The sequence below is a fragment of the Microchirus variegatus genome (assembly GCF_963457635.1).
Source record: "Microchirus variegatus genome assembly, chromosome: 21".
Taxonomy (NCBI): domain Eukaryota; kingdom Metazoa; phylum Chordata; class Actinopteri; order Pleuronectiformes; family Soleidae; genus Microchirus; species Microchirus variegatus.
The window spans coordinates 10,816,836-10,844,810 of NC_139822.1; the positions used below are offsets into that span (position 1 = coordinate 10,816,836).

Consider the following 27,975-nt stretch of genomic DNA (forward strand, 5'->3'; position numbering starts at 1 on the left):
TCATCCTGAAGAATTAACCACCAGTAGTTTCTGCATGTAGGAGTTGAGCCACTTCTGTCTCTCCATGGAGGTGAGGAGCTTGCTCTTCTCTCTGAAGGCTGCGTCGTCGGCGACCACCATGTTCCTCTTCACCATCCCGACTCCCTGAGACGACCACTCGGAAGGCCACGCCTTTGCCATTCTGGCGACATGCAGACCAACACCAGGAGATTATTGACCAGAAAACAACCCAGGTACCACACTAACACAATTACAGAAAATATTCAGACCCCTTCACCCTTTTTGATGTAGATAAAATTACAGTTCATATCAAATTGGTAGATCTATTACTGCTGTAAGTTTCGTTCAAATGTGACTATGACCTGATTGGAGTCCTTCGTGTCAAACTGGACATAGTTTAGAAAGGAACATGCTTATACAAAGTCCAATTAGAGACTTTTTTTTTCACAGGTAGCTATTTTAACATGAAATAGTTAATATGCATGTTATTAAAGGGATTGTTTAGGTTTTGAGAAATGTCGTATGAAGTGCTGACACAGTGGTGGCCCATTGGTCATTGGGCTTTAAGCTGAATTTGATAAGGGCTACCCTAACACCTCTTCAGAGTAGCTGGTGTTTGACTATATTGTTACAGAGTTAACATTATGAATTGCATTAATTATAGTTTTATTTACTTCAAAACAGTGTCAGTGATGTAGTTGTTTAACTTAGAGGGCAGTAAAATCACAAAAGCCTTGTATTAAGGGTTAGACTGGTGATGTAAATGTTAAATGTTTTTTTTCTCCACACCACCAGGGGGCCCCAAGCAGCAATTAGTTTGCTTTTGCTTTGGGTCGACTCTGGACACAGTCTACGCTGGCTTCTTTGTGCTTGTCACCATCTCTTTGAACCAGATTGAGACGTGCACCATATCCATAAGGCTAAGAACGGAAGGAAAAACAGCTATTTTAAAAAGGGTCACCTAATAAATCTGTCTGCTTCATTCTACTATATCTATCTCTATATCTTACCAAATGAGGCAGCAATAGACCAGCTCCTAGACCTGTTCCCTTTTGTTCTCTTAGGACATGTGTTACTAATACCAGGTCTGAACACACTGTATTTCCCCCATAATAAAACAGTTACCCTGCCTCTGCCCTCCCAGGAGCAAAGAGCCATGCCTTCCTCATCAGTCCTGCCTTGCTGTCAGCTGCTGATCTGAGGCTGGGCGCCGACATCATTTGAATGCTCCAATCACGGAGGGCGATGGAGGGGAAGAGGACTTCCCAGTCATGTTCTTTAGACTCCTCTGATTCATCCATTCTTCTGGAATCAAATAAGGTGACAAAATAAATGCTCATTTTATGTTTTCTACACAGATACAAAAATAAGTAGAACACAGAAAGAAGGTAGCAAATAATAACTGCACTTATAAGATATAGTGAATAATCACCTGAGAGGTAGTCGACGCTGAGGGAAGGCAGATGTCACCAAGGTCATACCCAAAATATAAAGCAACAGGAAGGACTTACGGGGGAAAACCAACTGTTCACACATCCTTAAATACAAACCAACAAAAAACAAATCGGTAACATTCCAGTTTCATTACATATCTAAGGTGCTGGTTCTACAGTGTTCATGTTCTCAGCATGACCGCCAACATTGGTCTTGCTGTTATAATTTCATTGATATAATTATTGATCTTGTAAATCCTCAAGTTCCCTCTGAAAGTGAATCTTGACTGCTCGTATGATTGTGTTTTTTTTGTCTTGTTAGAAATGATGGTGTGCACTGTGTAGTTCTCATTAGTCAGGAATAACCCGGATATAATTTCATTTTAAAATGACTGAATTGTGTATGTAAGTGTCTTTTTAAATTATGCATTAATTTAGGTAAAATAAATATGCCTCTATTGCTGCTTTATAGGGACATTTACCCATAACAACATGCATGAGGATAATCTTTACATTAGTTTTCTTTCATTTTATGAAAAGCTCTCGTTCTCAAAACAAGCAAGATATTTTACACATTAATCCCATTTCTGTGTAAGCCACCCTTCAACTCATTCCGTGCACAATATACTGGAACATAAAGGGACCTAACAAGCAAAATCTGAGATTTCATAAAATTAAAATACAAGTTGTTCAATTATTGGCGACTTACCTGCTTCTTCGATGGATGTGCTGGTCGGTTTGGTGAAATTTGCACCAGATCAGAGCTTGACCTGAGAAGTTAGAGATCAGCTGTCATCCAAGTCTGAAAAACAAACACCATCAATGGAAGGAACTAACCACAACAACAAAAAACTATGTACACGCAGGCACTATCTAATTCCACTTGCGCTTTTTTGTGTCACTGCTGTTCTGCCGTATACACGTATTTATGCGAGAACCACCAGTTTCTTGCCGTACATACTTATATACATTGGTCTGGAGTACTTTAACCCCCTGTTCCCCAGTCCCACCCACACATACACACACACACCCCTCATCACATCAAACCTAGCTTGTTAGTGTCCCATATCAAAGATTTTTCTGCAGTGCTGGAGAGCCCAGCATCTTTTTACTGAGAATCATTATAATGCTTGGCGTGTGTGACTTTGTTTTTTTTTCCACATTGTATGAATGAAATCATTCATACAATGTGGAAGCAGAAAAAACCCCAGCTTTATCACAAATACACATAGCTGACCGCAAACAATCCGGCTTACACAATTTGAGTATTCAAAATAGAGTGGATCTTAAACTGCTAATTCTATAAAAGCCTTCTTTCAATTGTAAGGTTGTGGGTTTGATTCCCGGCTCTACTTGCCGATGTGTCCTTGGGCAAGACACTTGCCTGACGGCTTTGCTGGCAGTGTGTGAATAGGTATGAAAGATGTATGACAGAAAATTTGTTGCACATAGTGGTGTTGTATGAAAGTGTAAGTGAATGGTGAATGGGAAAACTGTAGTATAAAGTGGTCATCAAGATGAGAAAAGCGCGCTACAAATGCAGACTATTTACTCCATAAAGGTTGATCCGGATTTGGGATTTTTCATCACGTATACACGTACCTTAAAGGGGTCACATTATACCCTATTTCTCCAAGTTAAACTAGTTCCCTGGTGTCCTAATGAACATGTCTGTGACATGCTTTGGTCAAAATACCATAAGGATGAAGCACCACAGCAGTTCAATCACCCTGCCAAAACAGCCCTGTTCAGAACGCTTTGTTCTCTTTAGGTCCACCTTAAAAAAACAGTAAAACTAAACTTAAGGGACAGGAAACGACATCTGCCACAGAGGCTACTGGGAGCTAACAGCAGTTAGCAATTGGAAAATTGATAATTTGATTTTGCATAATCTTTCCCCTTTAAGTGAGTAATGAATAGAAAAGCCAGAACAATGAACACTACAAAATATTGTTTAAAAAAACAAGACACAATCGTACAAATGAAACAAAGCAGGGACAGTAACCAGAACATAGCCATCTACCTGCAGCATCCCCTCATCATCTTTACTTAATTGTTCGTTTAGATTTGAACTTTGATCTGACTGCCTGCCCAGTTTTCATAAGGTGTTTTTTATGTATATTATTTGTCTCACGATGGAATTGTAGCCAAGTGTCTCTCACTCAATTGCCCTTTTCTGCGATAGTCCCGGTGAAACTGCGGTGACTTCCTTTTACACGCGACAAACGCAAACAAGTGACGAGTGACTTGTAAAGCAGTTGTTTTCAGTGTAACCGAATCACTAGAATGAGTTCATCAAAAGCATTTGTTCAGTACTTCCTCCATGACCGGGGCGCAGACTCCGTCTGGACTGAAATACAGCAGCAGTGTGATGCTGGTCGTGGACCAGACTCCTCTGTTAAATAATGAGATTTTAGACATTTACCTGGTAGTTGTTGGAGATTAACCCACATTTTTAGTATTGTTAAGTATACTCAACAAAAATATAAACGCACAAACTTGAAATGGTGAACAAAAATAGAATGTCATGACATTTGCTCAGATTCTTGATGCATTTGTTTATGGAATGATTTGTTTTGCTCAAACCCAGTAGTCCAGTGTCACTTGCTCACTCCTATTGACTACAATCTCAGATTGAGTATTTCAACTCACGAGAGTCATGGAGCATGGCAGAGTGGTGGTCAATATGCGTGACCAGTACACAGACACTCCTTATGGTCTGGTCAGTAAAAGTGCACACCAAAATGTGGACTTTTGTCCCTTGTCAATATGCCACAGATGTCACAAATCATGAGGGAGCGTGCCATTGGCATGCTGAGTGCTGGGTTGAGCGTTACAGCTGTGGCAACACAACTGAATGTGTATCATTCCACGATCATTCAGGCCATGATCGACAACCTGGTGATGTCCATGCATCGCCGGTGTACCGTTCTGCGTGAGGCTAATGGTGGAGACACACGTTATTGAAGTTTGTGAACTTGGATCATCGACCCCCATTGTGTTCTTCCTGCCATTACTCCAGGACTTTTGTTTTGAAATTGATCCTAATGCTTGCAAATTAAAGCCACTTTATTGATAAAGTTGTACCGTTATTTTTGGATAGTTACTCTGTTTTGTCACATAACAATAACTACAAGTTTTTCTTCATGCGTTTGTATTTTTGTTGAGTGTAATTTTAACTGATCTACAGTTCGGCATTCTTCGGCTTGATTTTTGTGTCTTCCTGTGACGGCACTCTGGCCAATCAATAGTCGGCAGTCTGACGATGTCATGCATAATACCTACTCAGCTCTCTTGGAACCTCACCAGAGCAGGTACTAAAAATAGTACCTGGTACCGTGCTAGTGGGCGAAGCGAGTAGAGCCGTTGGAAACACGCCATAAGCTACGTTACTTGATGTGCTGTGTAAAGGGTGTGTAACTGCTGCAGCTACAGCTCTAGCCTTACAGTGCAACAGATAATAATAATAACACATTTAGCAAAACAAGTTGGTTTCAAGCACACAAAACCAAGAACGCTGTAGGACAAACATACTTTTACAAAAACAAAAAAGCCCTTCGCTCTGCACTGCAGACATAAACCTTTTATACCTTACTGCTTACTACACTATTTATATTGCACACTGGGCACTGGTTCAAAAACAACCATGCACAAAACGCTATGATTCACCCCAGTATTGTCAGTGTTTAACAACAGTTACAAAAATGTGTGTGTTCAGAATTCAGTGATGAGGCCCCAGATGGGTGTTGACAGTGATTCTGATGAGACGATGTGTAGTGTGAGGTCACCTGGGCTTTGTGTCCATGGCCCGTTTACTCCTTCAAGTCAATGCGTCGCAGAGCCATTGTTAAAACCACCTGCTTCCTGTCCTCACAACCTCGTCTCCGACACCAAATATAATGAGGTCCTTAAACGGTAACAAGCTTCCTGTATTCTAACAAACTGCAGAAACTCCATTTCACGTCTTGTCTTGTTTCATTTCCGTAGGAATCCACACATTGTTTCATGACTCGGAGGCAAAAGTATCAGATTTAAAAATGTCGATGGACACATCTAGTTTTTAATGGTCTCCCGTTAGGCTGTTTTAAATATGTTTCACCAGATTATTACTATAGTTCTGTCTTTCTTCAGATGTTTTAATTGGGTATCTTGGTCTTCTTATTGCAAATAGTGCTGTTTTGTTCATTGACTGCTGTTTCCCCCATTGAAAAGAAGCAGCTGAACCCATTAGAATGCTGTAGACATTTAATTAAAAATGGTAGAAACTAGCATTAAAACTGCAAATGTATCTTGACAAATTAGTGGTTTAGTATTTAATTAAATTGCGATTTCATACGGCAGCTTTCAATTATTACTTTGGAGCCGATTGCGTATTATCTATGAACACGACATGACTATAACACATCATCAGGTTAAAAAATGACATTTTAATTGTAGAGTGCTTTTCAGGATACTACACTTTACAGATTAAAATAACACATTACAAAATAATAATAATAAAAAAGACACAATATATAAAAATAGCATTATTCATACCTTAAAAGCAGTTGTAAATAAGTGAGTTTTGAGTAGTGATTTCAAAGTTGAGAGGTAAACTTGTCTTACCTGCATTTTCTTTTATTTGTCCTGTCGCTGCTGAAGTTTTGAACATAAATATACAAATAATCCAGTTTCCACATAATGAGCATAACAACTGCATAGAGTGGATCCGCCATTATTTCTAACATACACTGACGCTTTTGGAGTACAAACTTATTTATCTGTTATAACAATACATTTTTTAAGTGCGGTGACATGCCGTCTTGATTATCCTGCTGCAGACTTCACAAACACAAAATATTTTTCCTGTAGTTCACTGCAAATATAAGAATGCTGAGTCGGCATCCACACAGTCGTTTTCCAGTCTCTGTTTTCTAGGTTAACCCTTATTCAACTGCTAACTCCTTCTTAATTTCTAAGCTAATTTGAACCATTCAGGTATCAGCGTCTATGCTTTCACATAGCATGTTCCCCCTCGTTGATTTTGTTCTCCATGTGAGTTACCATGGCAACCAGTTTAGGGAATCTCATCAGCCTTTGATCGCAGCATTCACACAGCATTTTCTGCCAGCAGGAAATGCACATGCACTAGTTTTCCCTGAAGTCCGTAACAAATAAACATCCACTTTATATTAGGGGTGACGTTATATTGCAGCTGTAACAGAGTGTGCATTACTCATTCTGTGTGTGTCCAGTCAGGAGTCATATTTAAAACAATCCTTGTAAATGTTTAGTTCACAATATCACTGTAACATAATACATGAAGAAATGTTGCATCAATTCCCCTATTGCGGAATGAACAAAAATTAATTTCTGCTGTTGACTTAAACAAATTGTTTATAGGGAACTAAGTCAGTCCTGGCCCTGGTTTATATGTATTATTTTTTTCTTTTTGCCACCTTTTGAGTTTACACCGTGTTAATGGTTGCCGTAGTGATACAGCTGGAGCATTTACAAGCTAATCAGACTCTCTTCCTCTGGCTCTGGCTCTGGCTCTGGCGCTGGCTCTGGCTCTGGCTCCACTGAGGCTTCGTCAGTTGCGAAGATGCTTTCTGCAGGTGGAGCAGGGGGCAAAGCAGGAGGCGGAGCACGGGGCGAAGCAGGGGGTGGAGCAGCGGGCGAAGCAGGGGGTGGAGCAGGGGGCGGGTCAGGAGGGCAACTGCGGCTGGGCTGTCTGCTGGGTTGGTTGACAGGGTGATAGACAAAGCAGTAAGCTCCAGGTTGACAGCTGTTCTTAACGCTGAGGGCGAGATCTGTGGAGACCAGAGGCTTCTTCACACCGTCTATATACACACTGAGCGTGTAGCAGTCTGTGGGAGTGAAACAAGGAAGCATGACATAAGCGGATGCGTCATAAACAGAGATAACACAATAGTTTCAGTGACACTACTGCATGTAAAGAAGAAATTGTACATTTGTATTGTAGAATTGTACAATATTACCAATCATTTCACACTGGAGCAGCTTGCCATTGATGACATACTGTTTACAGGTGCATTATGGGAAGTATGCAATCCAGAAGTGTTGCAGCTTGAGCGATACTAGAGAGTAGAAGTCATCCTACACTGATTAAATATTTTATGAAAACTCTCTTGCGAAACCATGCACTTTGAAGTGAGTCAAAGTGCAATATTCATTTGTATTAGTTTAATTTAAAATTAATTAACTCTGATGCTATATAAACAGTGTTCATGTATAAATGAAAACCTGTCTTGTAGACCTCTGCTTCCAGAGGTAGTGTAGTTATTGGTATTGTAGTCTGTGTTGTGCAATGTAATCTGTCTGAATAAATGTCGGGGATTAAATTAGTGAATGTTTTTGGAGAGCTGTGCTGTGGACTGTCACCTTGTTCAAAGCGAGCTGCACACTGCTCAGACAGCTGTTCCACTGTTGTGGCCGGGAGGACACCCAGAGTTTTTGGGTTGGTTCCAATCTCAGGACAACACACTGTCAGAAAGTCCTACACGGAACACATGCACAAAGAAGCGTGTTAACTACATTCTTACGGTATATTTTTATTATACTGATTTGTATGAATGTGTGTGTGTGTGTGCATGTGCGCGCAGGGCCGGCCCAAGCTTTTCTGGGGAATTTTGTTTGGGGGCCCCTTCTGCCACCTTGGAGTTGCTGGTGCTTGACTATAATTGATACAAACAACGTCTTGTTTTTTAACCTTAGAGGGCAGAAAATCACAAAAGTGGCCCTGTATAAGTTTGCACTTTTATGTTCAAAGTGAAGCACTAATGGCACTTTTCCACCACACAGAGCTGAGCCGATACTATGTGTGACGTCGACAGACTGCCAGCCACTGATTGGTCAGAGTGTCGTCACTGGAAGAGTCATGAGCATGACATCCAACACATGCTGAACAATGCTGAACTGTATCAGCTAAATCAGTTAAAAACACATTAAAGATGAAAGAAATTAAAAGAAAAAAAAAATCCAGAAAACATGCGTTAATCCTCAACATTTAGCAAGGAAATAATCTAGTCTAAATCACAACATTTAACAGAAGAGCCTGGTGTATTTAGCAACAGCCCTGCTTAAGGCGAGCCGCATCACAATCCCTTTTACATTCTGTATTTCAGTTCAGTGACTGTGTCAGACAGTCTGTGCTCCGGTCATGCAGGAAGTACTGAACCATTCTGTGAACTAATCTTTTTCATGAACTGATTCTAATGATTCACCGAAAACAACTGCTTTAAAGGTCACTAGTTTGTGTGTGTCACATATAAAACGAAAGTCACAGCAGTTTCATGCAGCCATGCAACGATGACTCCGCTCATGTTGAGAGGAGGTATTATAGTAATGGAAAACCATACCAACTAGTTGAGCCGAGGCGTGCCGGGACTGTATAGTGGAAAAGCGCCATAAGTGTGTTGATACTGAACTTGAATTAATCATGTAATCCAGTTCAATTGCATTCATTTTCAAAATATCTAAAGGTATCCAGATTTCTTTAATATGTTAAAATGTTTTTTTTTTTAACCACAGACTGCGGGGGCCCCCTGGTGATTGGGCTGCCCCAAGCAACCACTCAGTTCGCTGATGCCTTGGGCCGGCTCTGTGCGTGAGTGTGTGTGTGTGTGTGTGTATACCCGCACAGATCCCTGGGCTGTCCTCTCCTGGATGAGTGTGCGTCTCCTCTCCCAGCGGTGGATGGAGTCCTGAACCTCTCTGCTGAGCTGTCGTGTTGCTGACCTCTGCTGGTCGAAAGTCTTAATGTGTTCCAGAGCCCCATAGGTGGTGGTGAGATAGTAGGAACCTGCAGACCACACCATGGAAAACCATCAGGTAATAAACACAAAGATCCATCAACAACTGGTGAAGTGTTATCCAAGTTAAAGTCAATTTTTCAATATACTCCACCTTCTCCTATCGTTAGTGATGGGTCCATCAACTCCATCATGTATTCAACATCCAGCTGCAGTGCAGACAGATTGCATCTGGCCAGAACGTACATCATGACAGGCAGGAAGTCATCAGCACCATGGGACCGCCCTAAACACACATGAACACATGACTAAATCATGTCTATAAGAATGTATTTTAAGTTGTCTACAATAAGTCTGATATTCAAATCCAGTATCTGGTAGAAGTTAATGACATTATGGGTTTTCAAGAGGTTAAAGTGATTCAGGTGTTCTCCTACACTGAGAACTTGGTACCAGCAAGCTCTGCTGTTGCTTTATTTGTCAAGTTTCTGTCACTAAACAAAGGATTTCAATCACTTTTTAATTTCCTGATGGAGGCAGCAGTGGATCAACAACTGTGTTCTTTCATATAAAATCTATGGGTGTTTGTGTCAATGTCTCTTCCAGGCTGGAATAATGATGAAGCTCTACATGTTTAGTATTCGTAAAACAACCACATGTCAACAACAATCTTATCTCATGGTGAGTAATGCTGACTTAATTTCTTGTTCAACTTCTGTGATAATGGTGTATGAGGCTAAATGAGTGTAGTGGGTTCTTCTGACCTGGGCTGCTGACAGACATGGAGTCATAGATGATCTTGCAGGTCTTCAGCAGAAGGTCAATCTTTTTTTGAGGAGAATATTCCAAATGAAGTTTGTTCAGTTTGATGCTGATCTTCTCCATGGCAGAGGCCTCTGGAACGGCCGTGGTTATTCCTAGTGCTGTGGTGGTGCTTCCTAGGACAACAGACTGACGCAACAACACACACAAACACACACGAGAGTAACATCACAGCTGCTACTGTTACTGCTAATTTACTACACTGTATTCTGTGCAGGTGTACAGGTGATACATTACCATAACTTGTTATTAGAGTGTGTCAGCGTGAATGCTGATGTGTTCTACCTGGTTCTGTGTCAGTTGCTTCAGGCTGGTGTCACTAGTGTGCAGTTTCTCCAGACACTGGTAAATTGGCTCCCTTATTGGCTTCAACACACTCTTACACAGTGCAGCTTCTACTATACTCTCTGCGTGGACACACACACACGTACACACACATCAGAGGATCTGAATAGCTCTTTTCTGTAAGACTTAGTCATGCATCGATTGATGGACGTTTGCTGTCAAGTTACCAGTTGAGTGCACATCTGAAGGAAACTGTAACTGACTCACCACATGCTGTACGTATATAAAATAATGAAAAGAGCACCTTAAGCTTATATGTTTAAGAGTTTAATGCTCGGTCAAATTTCCCTAAATAAACAGTGGTTATAACACTGCACCTTGTATATTGAAAGAAAGGAAGAATAATGGTTAAAAAAGCTAGGAAATTAGTGCAAACCATCTTTTTTTTTAACTTATAGGGGGCAGTAGTGCATCAGTAGTGTACCATGTATTGTTTGTACCTTGTGTTTTTCTCCTATTTTTAAACCATCACAACTTCTGCTTGTGGTGTTTGTAACTGCTCTTGAAATGAAAGTGGTCAACTGCACACATGCAGTTTGCTCCCACCACCTTAGAGCTGTAGCTGGTGCTTGACTATTATTGATCCAACACTAAATTGCATTACTTATATTTGTGGTATTTACACCATATCAATATCACTCTTGTTTTTTTAACCAAGTGTTAATTTGCACTTTCATATTCAAAGTGAAGGACTAAGTCCCACATGACACAAAAGAGTAATGTGGCAAGTTAAAGAAAATTGTTAAAATTACCTAGTTTGTCTTGTGCATACTGATGCTGTGGCTCCAACATGGCTTGCAGCTCAGTGCTCTGCAGAAGATAACTCTTCAGCTGTGTCATCATCTGTCTGATCTCCTGTAGCAGCTCAGTGGTGGAGGAGTGGTTTGACATGGTCTCCAAGGTGAAAGCGCGGTGTTCTTTTACCTACATAGGTGAGTGTGTTTTAGATTGTGATGCTGTTATTCAGGGGAACCTGGAAACATCACATGCTGTTGAACTTGTACATCTTCCCTGACACACTCACCAGGTTACCAAAGTAGCTCAGAGGATCCCTGCCCAGTTGTACGAGGCGCTGTGTGAGGCGTCGTTCATGGCTGATGAGGCCGGTGATGACGGTGGACAGGCGATAGCGGGCTTTGTCCAACATGATGGTGGTCGGGGTTCTCTTTACTACTGCTTTGGGACTACGGCTCTCTGCTGGACGACTGGAAGAACAAAAAAAGTTAGTATTTGTCTTTAGTTTTTTTCTTGTCTCATGCATGTCTCACATTGACATTAGTACATATTTAGTGTAAAATGTGTATATGTATAAATATATATATATATGTGTGTGTATATGTATAAATATATATATATATATATATGTGTGTGTATATGTACAAATATATATATATACAATATGTGTGTATATATATATATATATATGTATGTATGTATGTATATATGTATGTATGTATATATGTGTGTGTATGTATATATGTGTGTATGTATGTATATACATATGTGTATGTATGTATATACGTATGTATATGTATGTATGTATATATATATATATACATATGTATGTATATATACATATGTATGTATATATGTGTATGTATGTATATATGTGTATGTATGTATATATGTGTATGTATATACGTATGTATATGTATGTATATATATATATATACATACATGTACATATATACATGTATATATGTATATATATATATACGTGTACATATATATGTGTATGTGTATATCTATATATAAATGTACATATATATTTATATGTATATGTATATATTTTATATATACATACATATACCACAAAAGAAGATAAAACTAAATATTGCTAACAACATTAGCAGTATTAGCAATCCGTGCTCATGTTTGTGGAACTTCAATGTCGGTCTGTTTCCAAGTGTTACAGTTTTACAATTCATATACCGTTTGTTGCCAAATATGTTTCTGTGCAAAGTATTTGAAAAAAAACAACAACAAAAAACCCCTATCTACTTAGTGTGATATTCTCAAGAAACTAAAGTCACACTTCGACAGTACTGTCTGTCAGTAAAGTCTGATAATGTTATAGTTCAAGCTAGAAAACCCCCTTAATGAAGTCTTCAGACTGAGTCCTGGTGCCGCGCCAAATCATCTCAAAACTTAATGAATAGTTTTTCATCACATTCAGGCCACAGAATACAGAGGAGTCTCTCAGTCTCTGTCATATCATAACCTCATGATACACTTAGTGGTCATGAGCTAAGAATAACAAAGTTGTATTTCCTGTTTCTATTAGTCCGGTCATTTAACTCCATTCATCCTACAGATCTAAATAAACTGTATGTTACTGTGTGTTTTGAGGAGATGGAGGAAAACTGAGCTTGATGTCACTTTTTACACAGTCGGTGATTCCTTCAAACACTGTACTGTACTGAACTTCCTGAATCACATACCTCTCATCTAAGAGATGATTTACTTGGTGTACCACAAGTAGCTATTCTGGCATCTTCCTTCCTCTTAATGTACTGCATTTGCGTCAACCTGTCACATGATTTACACCAACATGTAGGCTGAAGTGCTACACACCATAGATTAAGAAATCCATGTAGAGATTCTGAACCATCAATATGTTGTGGCTGATCAGTGGGTGTGAGTCGAGTCTCAAGTTACCAGTGTTCAAGTCTAAATCTGTGAACTAAATCTGAATCTGACTGACTGAGAGAGCAGACAACCTAAGAGACTGTCACAAGACCCTCTAATTACATGTTGTAAACTTAGATGTGGTGCTTCTGCTGTTGTGTTACAGCAGAAGAGCTGCACCAAGTGGCAACTGGTTTTTTAACATCACCCATAAAAAACCTGAACTCCCATTTTGATGCTTTGAGATTTATGATATGACTGGCGCCATGTTAACGTTTAGCTACCGGAGGTTCACAGACGTTACCTTCCACCAGGCTCCAATTGGACAACGGCAGCTGTCAATTACATTGGTGCCCACTCATATGTGCCGACATTAACTCAGGAAAATGTTTACTGATGTTATATTTTCCCATAGACTTCCATTCAAACTGAGTGGTTTTTGCAATGGACTCACCAAGTAGATATTCTTACTTCCTGGTTGGATCCAACCAGCAAACTTAAAGACTATGTCCACTATATATAGTCTACGGGCTGCATGACATTAGGATACATGCAATATTGCAGTGACAATGTGACCTAATATAAATAAATTAATACTTATGTTTATGTGTGTGTGTGTGTGTGTGTGTGTATATATATGCATACCACTCTCACAAATACTGCTATAGTCACGCACACTTACTATCATACTCTCTTAAACGCTATTATAGATGCAACAACATGATAGTGAATATATGAGAGAATGATATGCAATGTGTGCGAGTATAGTAGTATGTGTCCACGTCCGCGAGTGTTTCATATGGCTGACGGCTGTCAGATGTACAGCAGCCTCAGGAGAGGAACGGCTCCGCCCGGATACACCTGTTGCTCCAGGTCTGAAGATCCGCCGCTAGATCGATCGCGCTACGTGAGGGCTGTTTATTACGGTTTGAAATTTCCGACATTGTTGTCATCACATCGGAGAGGGTAAAATGTTATTTAAAAGTCAAATTTTCTCATTGACACGGACCCGGTCGACCATTTTCACAATACTACATCCAGAGGTGGCAGGACATTGTCCTTGAGATTCGGCTGGAGAGACATTTGCATAAGCCTATTAGAAACTGAAAATTCAAGTTGACTTCCGTTTCAATCAAACTCTCTTACACATACTACTATACTCGCACACACTGCATATCATTCTCTCATACATTCACTGTCATGTTGTTGCATCCATAATAATGTGTAAGAGAGTATGATAGTAAGTGTGCTTGACTATAGTAGTGTTTGTGAGAGAGTATGGTGTAACGTGTGAGTGCAAGACTGAATTATTTCTCAAAGCCCCTCATAGTGGGTGCTGTGCTGACATAGGGCGATAGTACACCCTGGACAGTTTGCCAGTCCATCACAGGGCCACATATGGAGACAGACAACAACCATTCACTCTCACATTTACATCGAGGGTCAATTTAGAGTGACCAATTTACCTAATCCCCATATTGCATGTGTTTTGGGCGGGGAGAACATTTTCTTTCAATAATGGAATAACCAACTGAAACTAAAAATCTGATTTATGCTAATCTAAACTATAGTTTGCATAAATTCAAGGAAAAATGTAATGTAACCCAAAGACATAGCCAAACTGTGCACTTAATCCTGACCTACCTATGATTTTCTTCATGTTCCTGGTTCAGCTCTCCGTCTTCTTCTGCACTACTGGTCGAGCAGGAGTCTGGGTCGGCTGTCATCACAGCACTTCCTTGTGGTGAGTAAAGTGAAACATCAGGCCTCCTCGCTGGTGATGGAGGGGCCACCCTCATCCCAGCACTCTGATTTGCTGATCCTCCTCCCGCGGCCTGGCTGAGACCCACAGGTGCGTCAGGTGAACATGGTTTTCTCCTCGGTGGAGGGACTGGACGAGACGGTTTCTTCACCAATGACGGACACTGGGAACCATATTTTTGCTTGTCCCCATCTTTATTAATTTTCACCTCTTTTTCCTCTTTGTCGTCCTCCTTCTCTTTCTTTTCTTTGTCCTGTTTAACCTCCTCCTCTTGCTTTTTGCCACTGTTCTCTTGTTGCGCGTCCTCACCAGGCAGACCTGGTTTACTTCCTAATTTCTCCTCTTCCCGGTCTCCTCCCCCACCCTTTTTCTCTGTTTTCCCTGCAGGATTTTGTCCCCTTTCTCTCTCCGTCCCTTCTCCTACCTCTTGCTCAGTGCGCTTCCTGGCTGAGGTGCGACGGACAGGAGCAGGAGGAAGAGGAGGAGCGGCTCGGCTCTGCAGGGGAACAGGAGGCCGCGACGGAGTAGGTGATGGTGACATTGACTTCCTCTCTTCTCTGTCCCCTCCTCCTCCCCTTCCTTCCTCTTTTCTCACAGCAGTTGGAGTTACAGAAGAAGAAGTGTGAGGAGGAGGAGGAGAGGAAAAGAGGAGGCCCATCCCAGACCCAAAGCTTAGGCTCGGTGGTCGGGGTGGGGGGCGTTTGTATTTAATCTCTTGATTTATTATGGTCTTATTCTGAATTGTTTCCTCTTGGTTTTCCTTCAGTGCTGCTTCTCCATTCTGCAGGGAGCAGGAGGTGGTGTTTGGATCTGTGATTGTATCCAGTTTAGAGAAAGAGTTGGACTTCAGGCCTTTGTCTGGGCTCTCTTCTATAGTGACCGGGTTGACATACAAATAGCAACTGTTTTGATCCAAAACCACGTCCTGGTCCTTCTGATTCAAATCAGACGTCCAGAAATCTGCAACACATGCAGCCAATGTTAAAACCTTCTGTTTGGTTTTGTGCTTGGTTTTGTGTCTAATTTTGTGTTTGTTCTTATTTTATTCATCTGTGTCTCGTTTTGTTATCATTCCTCAGCTGCTGTGTAACACATTCTTCAAGGTCTCGTGTGAAAGAAATTGTGATATCTGCAGGCTGTAATAGACCCACTCCCCCCTCTCCCAACTCTGGTTGGTGAACTTTGAATCCCAAAAGAAATGTAGCTCTTTTTTTTTTTTTTCAATCACACACTGGCTGTTTTTTTCACTTCAGGCTGCTGTAGAAATATGAGGCAAGAAGGCATGATGCAAGTACATATGAAAGGCTTGTTCTAAAGCTACAAAATACAAATATGTATATATTTTAAAGGTCTTTTGGTATATTCAATTTCTGTCAATGAAGCACTACACATGTTACAGGCTGGACCTATAACATAAAGTATTTTTTTCCAGACAATTTCAAGAACATGTGGTGTGTACCCTTTGTTTATTTACTAAGTATTTTTTGTGTTTTTTAACAAAAACAAATATTTCAGTCTTTAGAGAAATAGTGTGAGGGACTATTTAATAGTTTGGTTCAGTCACTCATTAGACATGATTAAAGATATGGAAATTAATTGACTGTCGGATCCAGTTTTTCCCTGATCATTTATTTTACACACATAAAATAACATTTGGACTTTAAAATCAGGCTTTTCCATGCCAAGGGAACAAAGGTAACAATGTGTAAAGTAAGGTAACTTTTTACTTTATACATTATGCATCTATAGTTATTTGTTTCTTTCTTTGTTTACAGCATTTCTGTGAAGTCCTGTTATAGATGTGACTACTTACACTACTACCACTTATTTCCATCCATGCTGTGTCCTCTTCTTTGCCACAACAATGAGACAATATCACTGTAGTAATGATGTAGATTTATGTACTGTACCTGCGCCCATAGTAGAGATGACCTCCAGCTCCTCTTTCGTAGTTGCCATGGTAATGGCCCTGGGTAACCTCAGCTGGACGGCCAGGATGTCCCTGATTGGTGGATACAAGAAGCCAGTTTTCAGAGTGAGTTTCAATATTTTATACATTTGTTCTGTTTTCTTCTCATTTTCTCTCTCTCTCCTCTATCTGATGGACCTCATTTTATAAACACACACATATGAAGAGTGATTATGTGAGTTACCTGCTGGCACAGTAAAAGGAAATAAGTTTGAAGATGTCATCAAAAACCAGAGAGGAAGCATCCAGATGGACAACTGTGACATAAGACAATTTAAGAGTCGATCATTAATTGTGTACACCATGTTATACAGTATGTGCTCATGCTTGCAAATCCTGTGTTTTCTGTCTCCACTATCTACAGCATGTATAGCAACTCTCAGAAACAGAGGACATACATGTCTTGTGTTGTTTGACCATCAGACTGTGTACGAGCGGTGGCCCCTGTTCATCGGGCAGGCGCAATGACAGCGTCGTGACTTCCTCTTCTGCGCTGTGAACCAGGAACGCCTGCGAACGTTCAGCAAGAGTGTTTGAAGTCAGAGTAGAGAACACGTTCTGTCAAGTTTTAAAAATACCGTAAGTACACATACAGGAAGCAACAAATACCACAAAATGTAGGAATGAAGCCCATATTCTAACCTGATGAAAAGCTTTGTTTGTGCTGCAGCTGCCAATATTGTATGATAATACTGTATTTGGCAGATTTTCCCACAATTTCTTTAAGAAAAACAGGTTTTATCTGTATATCTGTTTTTCTTAAAGAAATTGTGGGAAATTCTGCCAACTGTTATGCAAATGTAATGTTACCTGCACGGAAGAGAAAATTGCAGACAAATGTTTCATAGACTCACTATGACGATGTTATTACTGTATAATAATGTACCATGTAACCGAAAGTCCACTATTGCTCACTGAATAAAAAGGCTAAATTTATCCCATAATTCAATATTTTATCCCAATTGAATTTTCCAATATTAAGCCAATCATAAATGCTCACTTTGGTTCAAATAATTCAATTATTGAGTCTATATACTGTATAGATACTGGTACAAACAAGGCAGGAACAATCACAGATTATACTAAATGAGCCATTTGTTATGTGGTTTACATCTGTATTTCCTTGTTTTCAGTGCAAGAGACAGTGTCCATGTTTGACGCTGGGTCCCTGCACTGGCAGCACAGATGAAAAAAACAATTCCTTTAAACAGATGTTTTAGATGTGTGTCTTCAATTTGTACCAAAACAGATCAAGGCATCCAAATCTGAAACATTTATCCAGGAATATTACTTGGAATTCAAAGACAAAAAAACAAAACACACACCCCAGCTGTCTCCTTCTCCAGGACACTTGTAATCTGGTCTTGGTTGATTCCTTTAAGCTGCCACGCTGCTGTGCTCCCAACTAGGCGATCTGTATGACTCAGCAGTTGAGGAGTTGAGGGGACTGATGGGATGACAGGGGGATGTGGTGGTGTTGGTGAGACGGAGGGTAAGACTATGGGAGTTAAAAGCTGAGGAGGGAGTGGACTCGGATTAGAGAGTGGAGTTAAATCAGAGGAGACAACTAGCTGCATAGACAGCCGGGGAGGAGATACTGGAGTTGGGGAAAGAGGAGGAGGAAGAGATGGGACAGAGTGACTGGAGGAGAGAGGAGGTTTAGAAACGGGTGGAAGAGGAGGAAGGAGGGACGGAGGAGTGGAGGGAGGTAGCGGAGGTCGAGAGGGGAGCTGCGGTTTGGGTCGACATGGGTTGGCTGGAAGTTTGGACGTCAGGGAAGGTTGAGGGAGTGCAGAGGATGATGGGATGGATGGAGTTTCGAGTGCTTCCGTCAGAGGGCTTGAAAAGTAAAGAAGGGATAAATGTCAGATGTGGAAATCGAGTGATGGACTTGTATTTTGACTCGGCTTCAGTTTGCTCCGTCAACAATCTTCTAACTGTGTCCTATAGAAGACATAAATCTGTAAAATTGGATTATTGTTTTTTTTGTTCATTCAGTCGGGGAAAGCAGAGCAGTAGAACAAGTTGTGACAATAAAAACTAAATAATAAAGTGCAACTCTCTGAACCTTTCTGTCTGTTTTTTTGGAATTGCAGTGACAATAGTTGGTGAGAATCTGCTGCTGCTGCTGCTGCTGCTGCTGCTGCATGTGACACTGATGATCAGGTGGGTAAACACTTCATCTAAAAGGTGTCAGTATTCTCTGTGGGTTTATCACTGCAATTGACACGTTTCACATGACCTACAATTAATCACACATTCGGATTCCTGCATGTATCTAACACCAGCCCACACCCCCAAAACTCTGTACTGGACCCGACCCATTACCCACAATTACCTCCAAGTCAAATTCAGACTGATCCATGAACATGTGTTCCACAACCCTGACCCATCACACTTGATTACACACTGTGCAGGATGCTACGGCCCCTTACAACAAACTGAATTTTAACTTAACCGTTTAATGCAGGGCCTTTTGCAACTTTGTGTTGCATCACTATATCACAGTGTACGTGTGCTCTGAAAGCTTCTTCCTTAACTGTGCAACCACACTACGTGTGTTTTTGAGAGAACAGAGTATAAAGACAAATACTCCTTTATTTTGAGAAACCAACACAGTCGATCTCATGATCATTGTTAGGTCCACATAGCCAGCAGCTAGTGCCTGCAAATACTGGCTTGAATACCTGAAAGTGATAGTATGGTTGTATGAGACATTGACACATAGTCAGTGCAGTTTATCTTAAGAATCTGTTTGCTGCTTTTCTTGCTTTTTGACTGCATTTTCTAGCTGGTAATTGAGGTTTGTGAACTGCTTAATCCCCCACACCACAGTCCATGGAGAAAACTACGCTTTTAGCTTGAGGGGGAAACAGGAGCTGTTGGACTACTGCTGCTTTGTTTAGTAAGATTATGCCACTTGGGTAAATCTGAATGATGGATTTTAAAAACTTTGGTCACAAAATAACACATTTCAACTCACTGATAGAGAGGTGATGCTAAATAGCCTGTTGGCGAGGAGAGTTGGAGGTTTACAGTGTGAATCAACCTTCCAGTTTCCCGTCCAAGAAAGAGATCGTATTGCTGTATTGATATTATATTAACAAATGATATCCATTTATGTTATTTGAATATGTATCCCCATTGTGCAATTGACAGGTTTCAAAGTGTAATTTCAACAAAACAGAATAATTCCCCACATATCTTTAGTGTAAAGCTCGCCTATGAGATTTTGATTTTATCACGCCAGTCCTTCTCCTATTACCTGCCCCCGGCTAAATGACGATCCACAGACTTTACAGTTTTCATTAGAACTACTTGCTGCTGCAGTAAACCCAGTGTGTATTCAGAATATTATTACTCTTCAGAGTAAAGGAGAGGCTGCTTATTTAAAAGAGTGTCAGTACAGCACAAAGGAATTGAATTTGCCCTATGTCAGCTGGGATTGGCTCCAGCTCCCCCTGTGACCCTCAAATGGAGGATAAAGCAGTACAAAATGACTGTGTCTGTGGAAGTCCTTTTGTTTACTTTTTAAGTTCAGGTGAGGTCACATTCTAATGAAGGACGAACTCAAATAACAGTGAGTCTAGAGTGAGTCACAAATCAAAGGGACAATATTGCTGACGGATCAGCAAAAGAAACTGCAGTTGTCAGGAAAACATTTCTGGACGGACATCCTGATGCTGATAAAGTGGTACTTTATTTCAGTCACCGTAAACTGATCTGTTTTTCGAACACCAGGAAATCATATTTGTCATGTACTTATTGTGATGATAGTTGGAGAGAAGCCAAAATAAAATATTCATAATGTTCCATAGTGAACAGCACGTTCTGCAGCAGCAAAAAGTGGAAAGAAACTATTTTACACAAGTACAAAATTGAGGGTGATGCACTTGAGAGTCACCTTTTCTTTTAACTTTATATTTGTACCACTATTCAAGTAATGCTTCCTTGTTGTTTTTACTCAACTACACATGGTACATTTTATACTTTACAGCTCAATACATTCAGGCATTTAATGACCCAACTATATTTTAAATAGCTCAAATTAGCTCCATCTCAAGAGACAATGGCAGAAATTACATCCTATTTGATCATACTAATCCTACTAAATAAGTACAACATTTTTCACATATTTCCTTGCTCTTTATAATTTAAATGCATTTTGGTGATAATACTTATCGCGGCCAAGATATGCAACTTTTACCACTGACTTGACTTGACCAAGGCATTAAAATGTCATCACAATAATTTGGTTTGGTTTGGAGGTTTGTGTAATTCAACTTAAAAACACAAAAGGCTTGTCACACATAATTTGTTAGTTACCAGCACTAAGTCCAACAAGTAAGCGTAAGAGTGGCTCCAACAAAGAGAAACTTAAAACTATTGTCTTAGCATCTAAATCTGAGGTTTAACATAAAAAACGGAAATATTCTTACATACACTCATGGCTGTGAACATTCAAAAACCCACTACATGCCTTCCAACAGTCTGATTTGCTTTTTTTTTCCAGTGGTTAGCGTCAACTTTCAACCTCTTGCATTCTTCCACTCAAAAAGTTTCTCCAACAAACTGAAAACAGATCAGAGTATCTTATCTTCAGTCTATATAAAATCTGATTTGTAGAGACAACATGAAAACAGAGTATTCCATAAACTCGGACAAGCCAGTGACCTATATCTTCGTCGTTGAGTCATCACATCTGTTTTTCCTGTTCTGGGCTGTCTTTCTGACTTTCAACCCCCCAGCTCCCCCTCTTCTCTGCCACAGCTACAACATTCTCTCACCTCAGCAGAAACAAACAGTTCCTGCACTGCATTTTCAACTCACTACATACGCTACCGATCCCTCACAAACTCACCCAGTGTCCTGGGAAATAACGCTGGCTTCCATCATATTTCCACCGCTTCAGTGTTCAACCGCTCTCTGTCAACTCTCTGAGCTCCATCAGAAACCCCGCCTTCTCTCTGCTGCCCCTTCCTTCTCCCTGCCGTTGGTCGGAGCAGGACTGAATAAGGAAAAAGTCAGATGCAAAGGGAAAATGTGTTTCTCTGTGTCAGCCCTCCCTCTGTTTCTGCCTCAACTTCCTGAGCTGGGTGTGCAGGAAGGCACAGAGCACTCTGCTCAGACTCCCCCCCCCCTACTCTCTTGTCTATGACATCATGTCTTTTCTTAATCATCAACTATAGCTAATGGAGAAGTTCACCCTTACTTGCTTCATTTTCTCTGCATTTTCACACAGGTTTGCCACACGATTTAATCTCATTTATCTGTCACAGAGTCACACTTCTGAAATGCCCTAAATATTGTGCAAATGCTCATTTAGCCTCCTCCTCTGTGACACCCTCCCACCCCCGACCTCACTTTGAAGCTTTCCAGATGCTCAGCCATTCCACAGCATTCAAACTGTGGAATGCACAGCTTCACGGCTTCATGTTTCCTGCTAGCCTCTCTCTATCCACTTCCTGTCTACATAAGTTTTTTTTGTCTTCCCCACCCATTGTCCCCACTGGGACTCATTTATTCTCTCTGTCATTGTCCCTTTTCTCCATTGCTCCAATGTCAAATGGAATACTTTTTTTTTTTTTTTAATGTAAGCAATATTTTGCTCATTTCAGCAGTTTACCAGCGTTAATTATGTATTACAATTATTAAAACAACACCAATAATGACAGAAAGCAGAAAAAGAATCATTATCGCAACCAAATTGTAATAATTTAACCTATATGCCCCAGGAAATGTCCTGCCCACAAGCAGAGATGAGGCCAAATGTAGAGCCTTTCCAGCAGAGAGATATCTGAATCTAAATCTGAATCTGAATAATGTATTCATCCCTGCGAAGAAATTGGGTGCTTTACCTTTACTCCTTCAGAATTGTATATAAAAAATACTCAGGAATTAAATAAAGAATATAATTAAGAAAACACAATCAGCACCAGATACAATATATAACTTTACATAAAATATTTACATTGCATAAGTATGATATGATCTTTAAGTTCTATGACAATAAATATAACTGAGTAAGTGAGTAAGATTATACTGTAAGGACACAATTATTTACCTAAGTAGCAGATGTGCATTGCACATTGGTTATTGTAATAATAATAACTTTATTTATATAGCACCCCTCAAAACAGAGTTGCATGGTACTTTACAATGAAACAAATAATCTACGTAGTAAAATCCAAATCCTTAAATCTAGCCAAAACATGAAGATAGATAATAAAGAAATAAGATAACAAAAAAAAAACCACCACACAATAAAAGTGTATGAGACACACGTTAACACCCATGCAGCCAAGTGTGAGGTGACTGTGCAGCCACTTCCTGTACAAACCTTGGCGGTCATACATGTTTGACTAGACCAGCAGAGCGTGACACGACGTCCGTGTGTGAGGTTGTCAACAGCACTAAAAATAAAACCTCCACTGGAGGGAGCCGTGGTACGGAGCATCAGAATACAGGACTACACCCTGTGACACACAATGAGATGAGAGACCATGTTTAATCACTGACTGCATCATTAAAATAACATCACTAAGCACTAATGTGCTTTCAAACACTTTTTTTTGTTTAGTGCACTTCAGATGCAAATCTAAAATCCATAAATAATAATTAAACGATTTTCTTATCACAAACAACTGTCAGAGTTGCATTTTATTAAAATCACATGCAATATCCTTTCGACCAATCATGTGGGGGCAGCAGTGCAGTTCATAAAATCAAACCGATCCAGGTCACCAAACTGTCTCTATCTCTATTCTACCTGAGTGTTGTTGCTGACCATGTTCATACCTTTATTTATGTCCACAGTTCACCATCTGAAGTTCAGTGACCTCCCCAGTGTATTGAGGAGGACTTTTCTGATGTGCAGTCGGGTCAACATAAAGCAACAAAGAAGAACTGAGATGGAGGCCCTACCTTTCTTATAAAGTGCTTCAGTAAGTGTTTATCTCCTTACAAATAAGATAAAGTGAACATTTTGGTAAATTGTGGCTATTTTCACATCTTGTAGCCACCTGGCCTTTTTATAAAAGAGATTAAAGAGTGTTTTTGTTCCTGTTAATCTTTTTAACTAACTTAGCCACAAAAATCCTGAATCTGCTAAAGCTGCACGAGGTTCACCATCTTTATTATGCCACGTGGTGTTGGACAGGCAGCAAATATGACTGTTAAATAAACATGGACCCAGTTCCCAAGACAAAAGATGCGTTTCCATCATGGTACAGTATGGTATGGTATGGTTTGGAATGCTAAAGCCCTGGGTCAGACTTGTGTTTAGATTGAGAACAGTACCTTTACTTGGTAGGTGGGCTGTGGGCTGAGCCCGATCGCCATGTCAGCGAGGTATGTAATGTGACACGACAGACAACAATGGAGGACATCCAGTAGGTCTTTTATAACCTGCTCAGTTTGAGACTCTTTGTCTCAACAGGACCTCGAGCTTTGTATGAGCATAGATTGTGGGCGTTGATGAGACACCGGTCGTAAGGTACTGACGTTTGTCTGTCGCCCAATCAGTTGACTGTCGTGGGTAGAGCCAGTCTAGATCCACCTGAACTGTACTGTACCATTTCACTCTGGTACCCCAAGGGAAGGGAAATGTTGGGGTCAGTTATTTTGGTACATTTCTAGGAAACGCAAACAAATATGTACTGTATCAAACTGAACCAGTCCAGTAGGTGGAAACACGGCTAAACTAAATGATCTAAAAGACACCAAAAAGCACTTCAGAGACATGCACAGAAGTCCAGGTGCGAATGTCCACATAAGTTTCTCCAGATATTCTCCAGAGTTTCTCCTGCCTGCTTCCGAGTCCGAGCTCTGGATAATGTTTGAGTGAGCTTAGCAGAGCAGGAGGAAGTCTCTATAATACACACCGAGCCAGTGTCCTGTCTTCACTCCACACATGAATCCTCTAGAGACCTTCTCCCACATTCATAACATGAGAATCAGCTTATGAGTAAACCTGTTCTCTTTACACATAAAGTGTAGCAGTTGTTATTGACCAGATAAACATATTGATTAATGTACCTCCACCTCTTGGTACACGAACATACTGTAATCTACCAATCAACGCAACATAACATCTTTAAAATCTCTAACAAATCTCTTATGGTTCCTTAAAGAGCCATTGTTACTGTAGTATACTGCAAGTATATTGTTAAATAATTCACTACGTTTGGTTGATTCTCTGCCTGGCAACTGTGAGAATATGATTTGTGGTATTTGTGTCAGTTTCAGGCCACCATATGCTGCCCCAGAGACCGACCGTGGTGCTTTCAAATTGATTTCTTACCAGTATTTTTTGTCTTTTATCTGCTGCACGAACATACGCTCTTTTCTGTTTTAGCTGGGAAAAAAAAGCACACGGTTGCTAAGGTGATCCGTTTGTTTACCAAGACCTGGCTGCACAATCTGCAGAACATTTCCTGCTGTAAATGAAAAATGAGGTTTGGTAAAATTGTGAAAACACATTTGAGTCAAATCACATTCCTGAACATGTTTGAACGTCATATGTCCTCAGGACACATTAGAGACCGCCTCCTTTAAAAAAGAAAAAAAAAAAGCATTTATTAGCACCCGGTCATATTTCATGTTACAGTAGCATGAGTAGGGTCATGACTCCTTTAGCTCCTCCTGGCTTTTTTTCTCTCTGTACCTCTCACTCATGCAGAGACAAACACATTGACAAAAGACTACATTGTGATGGAATAAAACCATGTGATTTTATCAAATGTATCCAGGACACATTTTAATGTCAGGTGTGAACAGTCGTTCTTAATGCCTTAGGTTTGTTTCTCTGTGACTCATTAAGCTGCTCATTTATGCTCTATCTGTTTGACTTTCACAAACAGGCCTCAGGGTCTACAAGTCATTTGAGGCACAAGAGAAAAATAGTCTCAAACAAAAGAATGGGCCTTCTCCATTAACATTAAAGAGTTAAACATTTTACAGGTGCTCGGGTTTTACACATAAGTGCAGCATGCTGTAATTACTGCTCGCAGGCATCGTTCAGAGAATCCAAACACTTGATATATAGTGAATCCAATGTGTTACACTTCCATAATAATGTCTGCTGCACCCAGACACATCCCCAACTAAGATAATACTGCAGTGGAGTACACTTGAGAAACTGTTCAGAGACATGGAATCAATCTAGATATGAAATTACTGCCCACAGCAAGAAGGTCATTGATTTGAGTCACAGTTTTCCTTTTTGTGTGAAGCTGTCTGAGTCACAAAAGCTGTGTTTAAATGGGTTTTTGACTGGCGAGAACGCATTTAATTAGCATTCACTCTTGGGTCAAATGACTGCAATGCCCAAAGGCTTTTATCGGCTTTATATCAGCATTGGTGGGAGTGTCAGACTCTGGTGTACACCCCAATTTCTTCTAACCAAGTAGCACCTGGGAAACTATTGAACTCTCGTATAGTAACACTATTATCGCCAACGTGAAAATACAGTGGTGTAAATAGGTCGAGCAAAGTCAAATACAGACTTTTCAAAGATCATTTGCCTCCTCTTCCTCACATACACTTCAGACACTGGTATAGTGAAATTAGATGAAGATGGAGTGAGCGATAAGGTGACTTTAATTATTATTATTTAATTTATATACAATGTATATGTGTGTATATATATATATATATATATGTATGTATGTATGTATGTGTATATGCTTATGTATATATACATGTATATATATATGTATGTATATATGTATGTATGTATATATGTATGTGTATATATGTATAAATATATGTATATATATGTATTTTTATATATATTATGTATTCTGATACCTAATATCTACAGTAGAACAGTATTTCCACTGGTGGTACACATACCACAGTGTGAGAACCATGGTGTTAACCAATGTAGTTCATCTTATTATTATGCTATAGGCGTCACGTACAGTAATTAATAAATATTTTTACAATTGAATAGTTTTGATTGCAGATATTTATTGAAAAATATACATGTGCATCCTCTAATTTCACTTAGAACACAGATGATATGTATAAAAAAAAAAAAGCCATTTTCTTTTCCCTGCAGCTAATATATTAGCTTAGTCATTTAGCTTGTTCTTTTAGCCGTATTTCACCTTGGCCTGATATGTTTTCCAATCACAGGTCATGTCCAAAATGATCACACAGCGGTGGTAAGGACTTTGGTGGCTTGTAACATAGTACTAAGCAGCAGACTACAGACTAAGACCAGGTCAACATTAAAGTTCTTGGCATCCTGGTGTGTTTTTAGCTTTACTCATGTCCCAATTTCCCCTAAAACCATTACAAGCATTTAGGACAACATTACATTGATGTGATTTTGCTTCAGAAATGTGAGCCCACGTGTTTCTGTAGTTAGTTTACATGTGATCCTGGCAACTGGGTTGTCTTTTTAAGATACTTTCGGCCTGGTAATGATTAAACGAATAAAGAAGAAGAAGCCACATTTGTTCGAGTCAAAAACACTTCATGCTCTATTACGGGGTTTTTATCCAAATTCCCATCATTTTAAGTCATTTTACCAGCACAAAAAGCTAATGGAAAGGCGAAGCTTAGTGACTTAGCAAATTGAAAAGCTAATGGTGAAAGGAAAAGCAGTGAGTAAAGTGAAATTCAAATTGGAATGGATATTGCCCTGTGTAATGTGCCTGATTAAAATATGCACTGTTAATTCACTTGCTATACAGGTATTCATTACTCTAAACTACATTTTCAGAAAGATTTTCACAATTCTGTTAATGATTTATTGTTTTTATGGCGTATACCAGGGGTGTCAAACTCATTTTCACTGAGGGCCACATCTGCATAATGGTTACCCTCAAAGGGCCAGATGTAACTGTCATACAGGATAAATTTAACTAAATGTCACCAAATATAATGTAAACTAAAGGTAACTACTCCGTAACATATTGCTAAATAACGTTCTGTATTTATTACTTATTCAAGTTACAAATATGATGCATTAAAGATTTGTAACCCTGTCCGCGATGGTGTTTCTAACTCTGTATCTGGTCAGAGCAGACCTGCTCACACACCTTCAGCATGCACTGCTTCAAAAACACACCCTCAGAAAAAGACTTTGAAGCACGGGTGATTTCTTCAGCCACAATAAAGCGAGCTTTCACTGCCACATCGTTTTCGGTTGTGGCTTTTGTGAACACATTCTGCTGCGATCACAGTCTCAATCTCAATTTCACTCGTCGCATGATGCGTATACAATGAAACACTGTGATCTAGTGGCGGGAT

The 27,975-nt window shown here is 39.9% G+C and overlaps 2 protein-coding genes across 2 annotated transcripts; both read right to left on the reverse strand.

Annotated features, from left to right (window-relative positions):
• LOC310942608 (tuberoinfundibular peptide of 39 residues-like) lies at positions 1-1,536 on the reverse strand (the record flags this gene model as incomplete). Its single annotated transcript, XM_083908019.1, has 3 exons — positions 1-181; positions 1,126-1,305; positions 1,433-1,536. The coding sequence occupies 3 exons, from the start codon at positions 1,534-1,536 to the stop codon at positions 1-3; spliced, it is 465 nt and encodes a 154-aa protein (XP_083764145.1).
• Positions 1,537-6,923: 5,387 nt separating this feature from the next.
• Positions 6,924-21,651, reverse strand: rin3 (Ras and Rab interactor 3; the record flags this gene model as incomplete). Its single annotated transcript, XM_083908021.1, has 14 exons — positions 21,575-21,651; positions 18,039-18,552; positions 17,112-17,223; positions 16,898-16,970; positions 16,655-16,746; positions 14,627-15,704; positions 11,379-11,559; positions 11,107-11,278; positions 10,295-10,416; positions 9,952-10,138; positions 9,342-9,473; positions 9,071-9,237; positions 7,818-7,932; positions 6,924-7,282 (listed from the first exon to the last, which is right to left on the reverse strand). The coding sequence occupies exons 1-14, from the start codon at positions 21,607-21,609 to the stop codon at positions 6,924-6,926; spliced, it is 3,339 nt and encodes a 1,112-aa protein (XP_083764147.1). The 5' UTR covers positions 21,610-21,651.
• Positions 21,652-27,975: the final 6,324 nt, after the last annotated feature.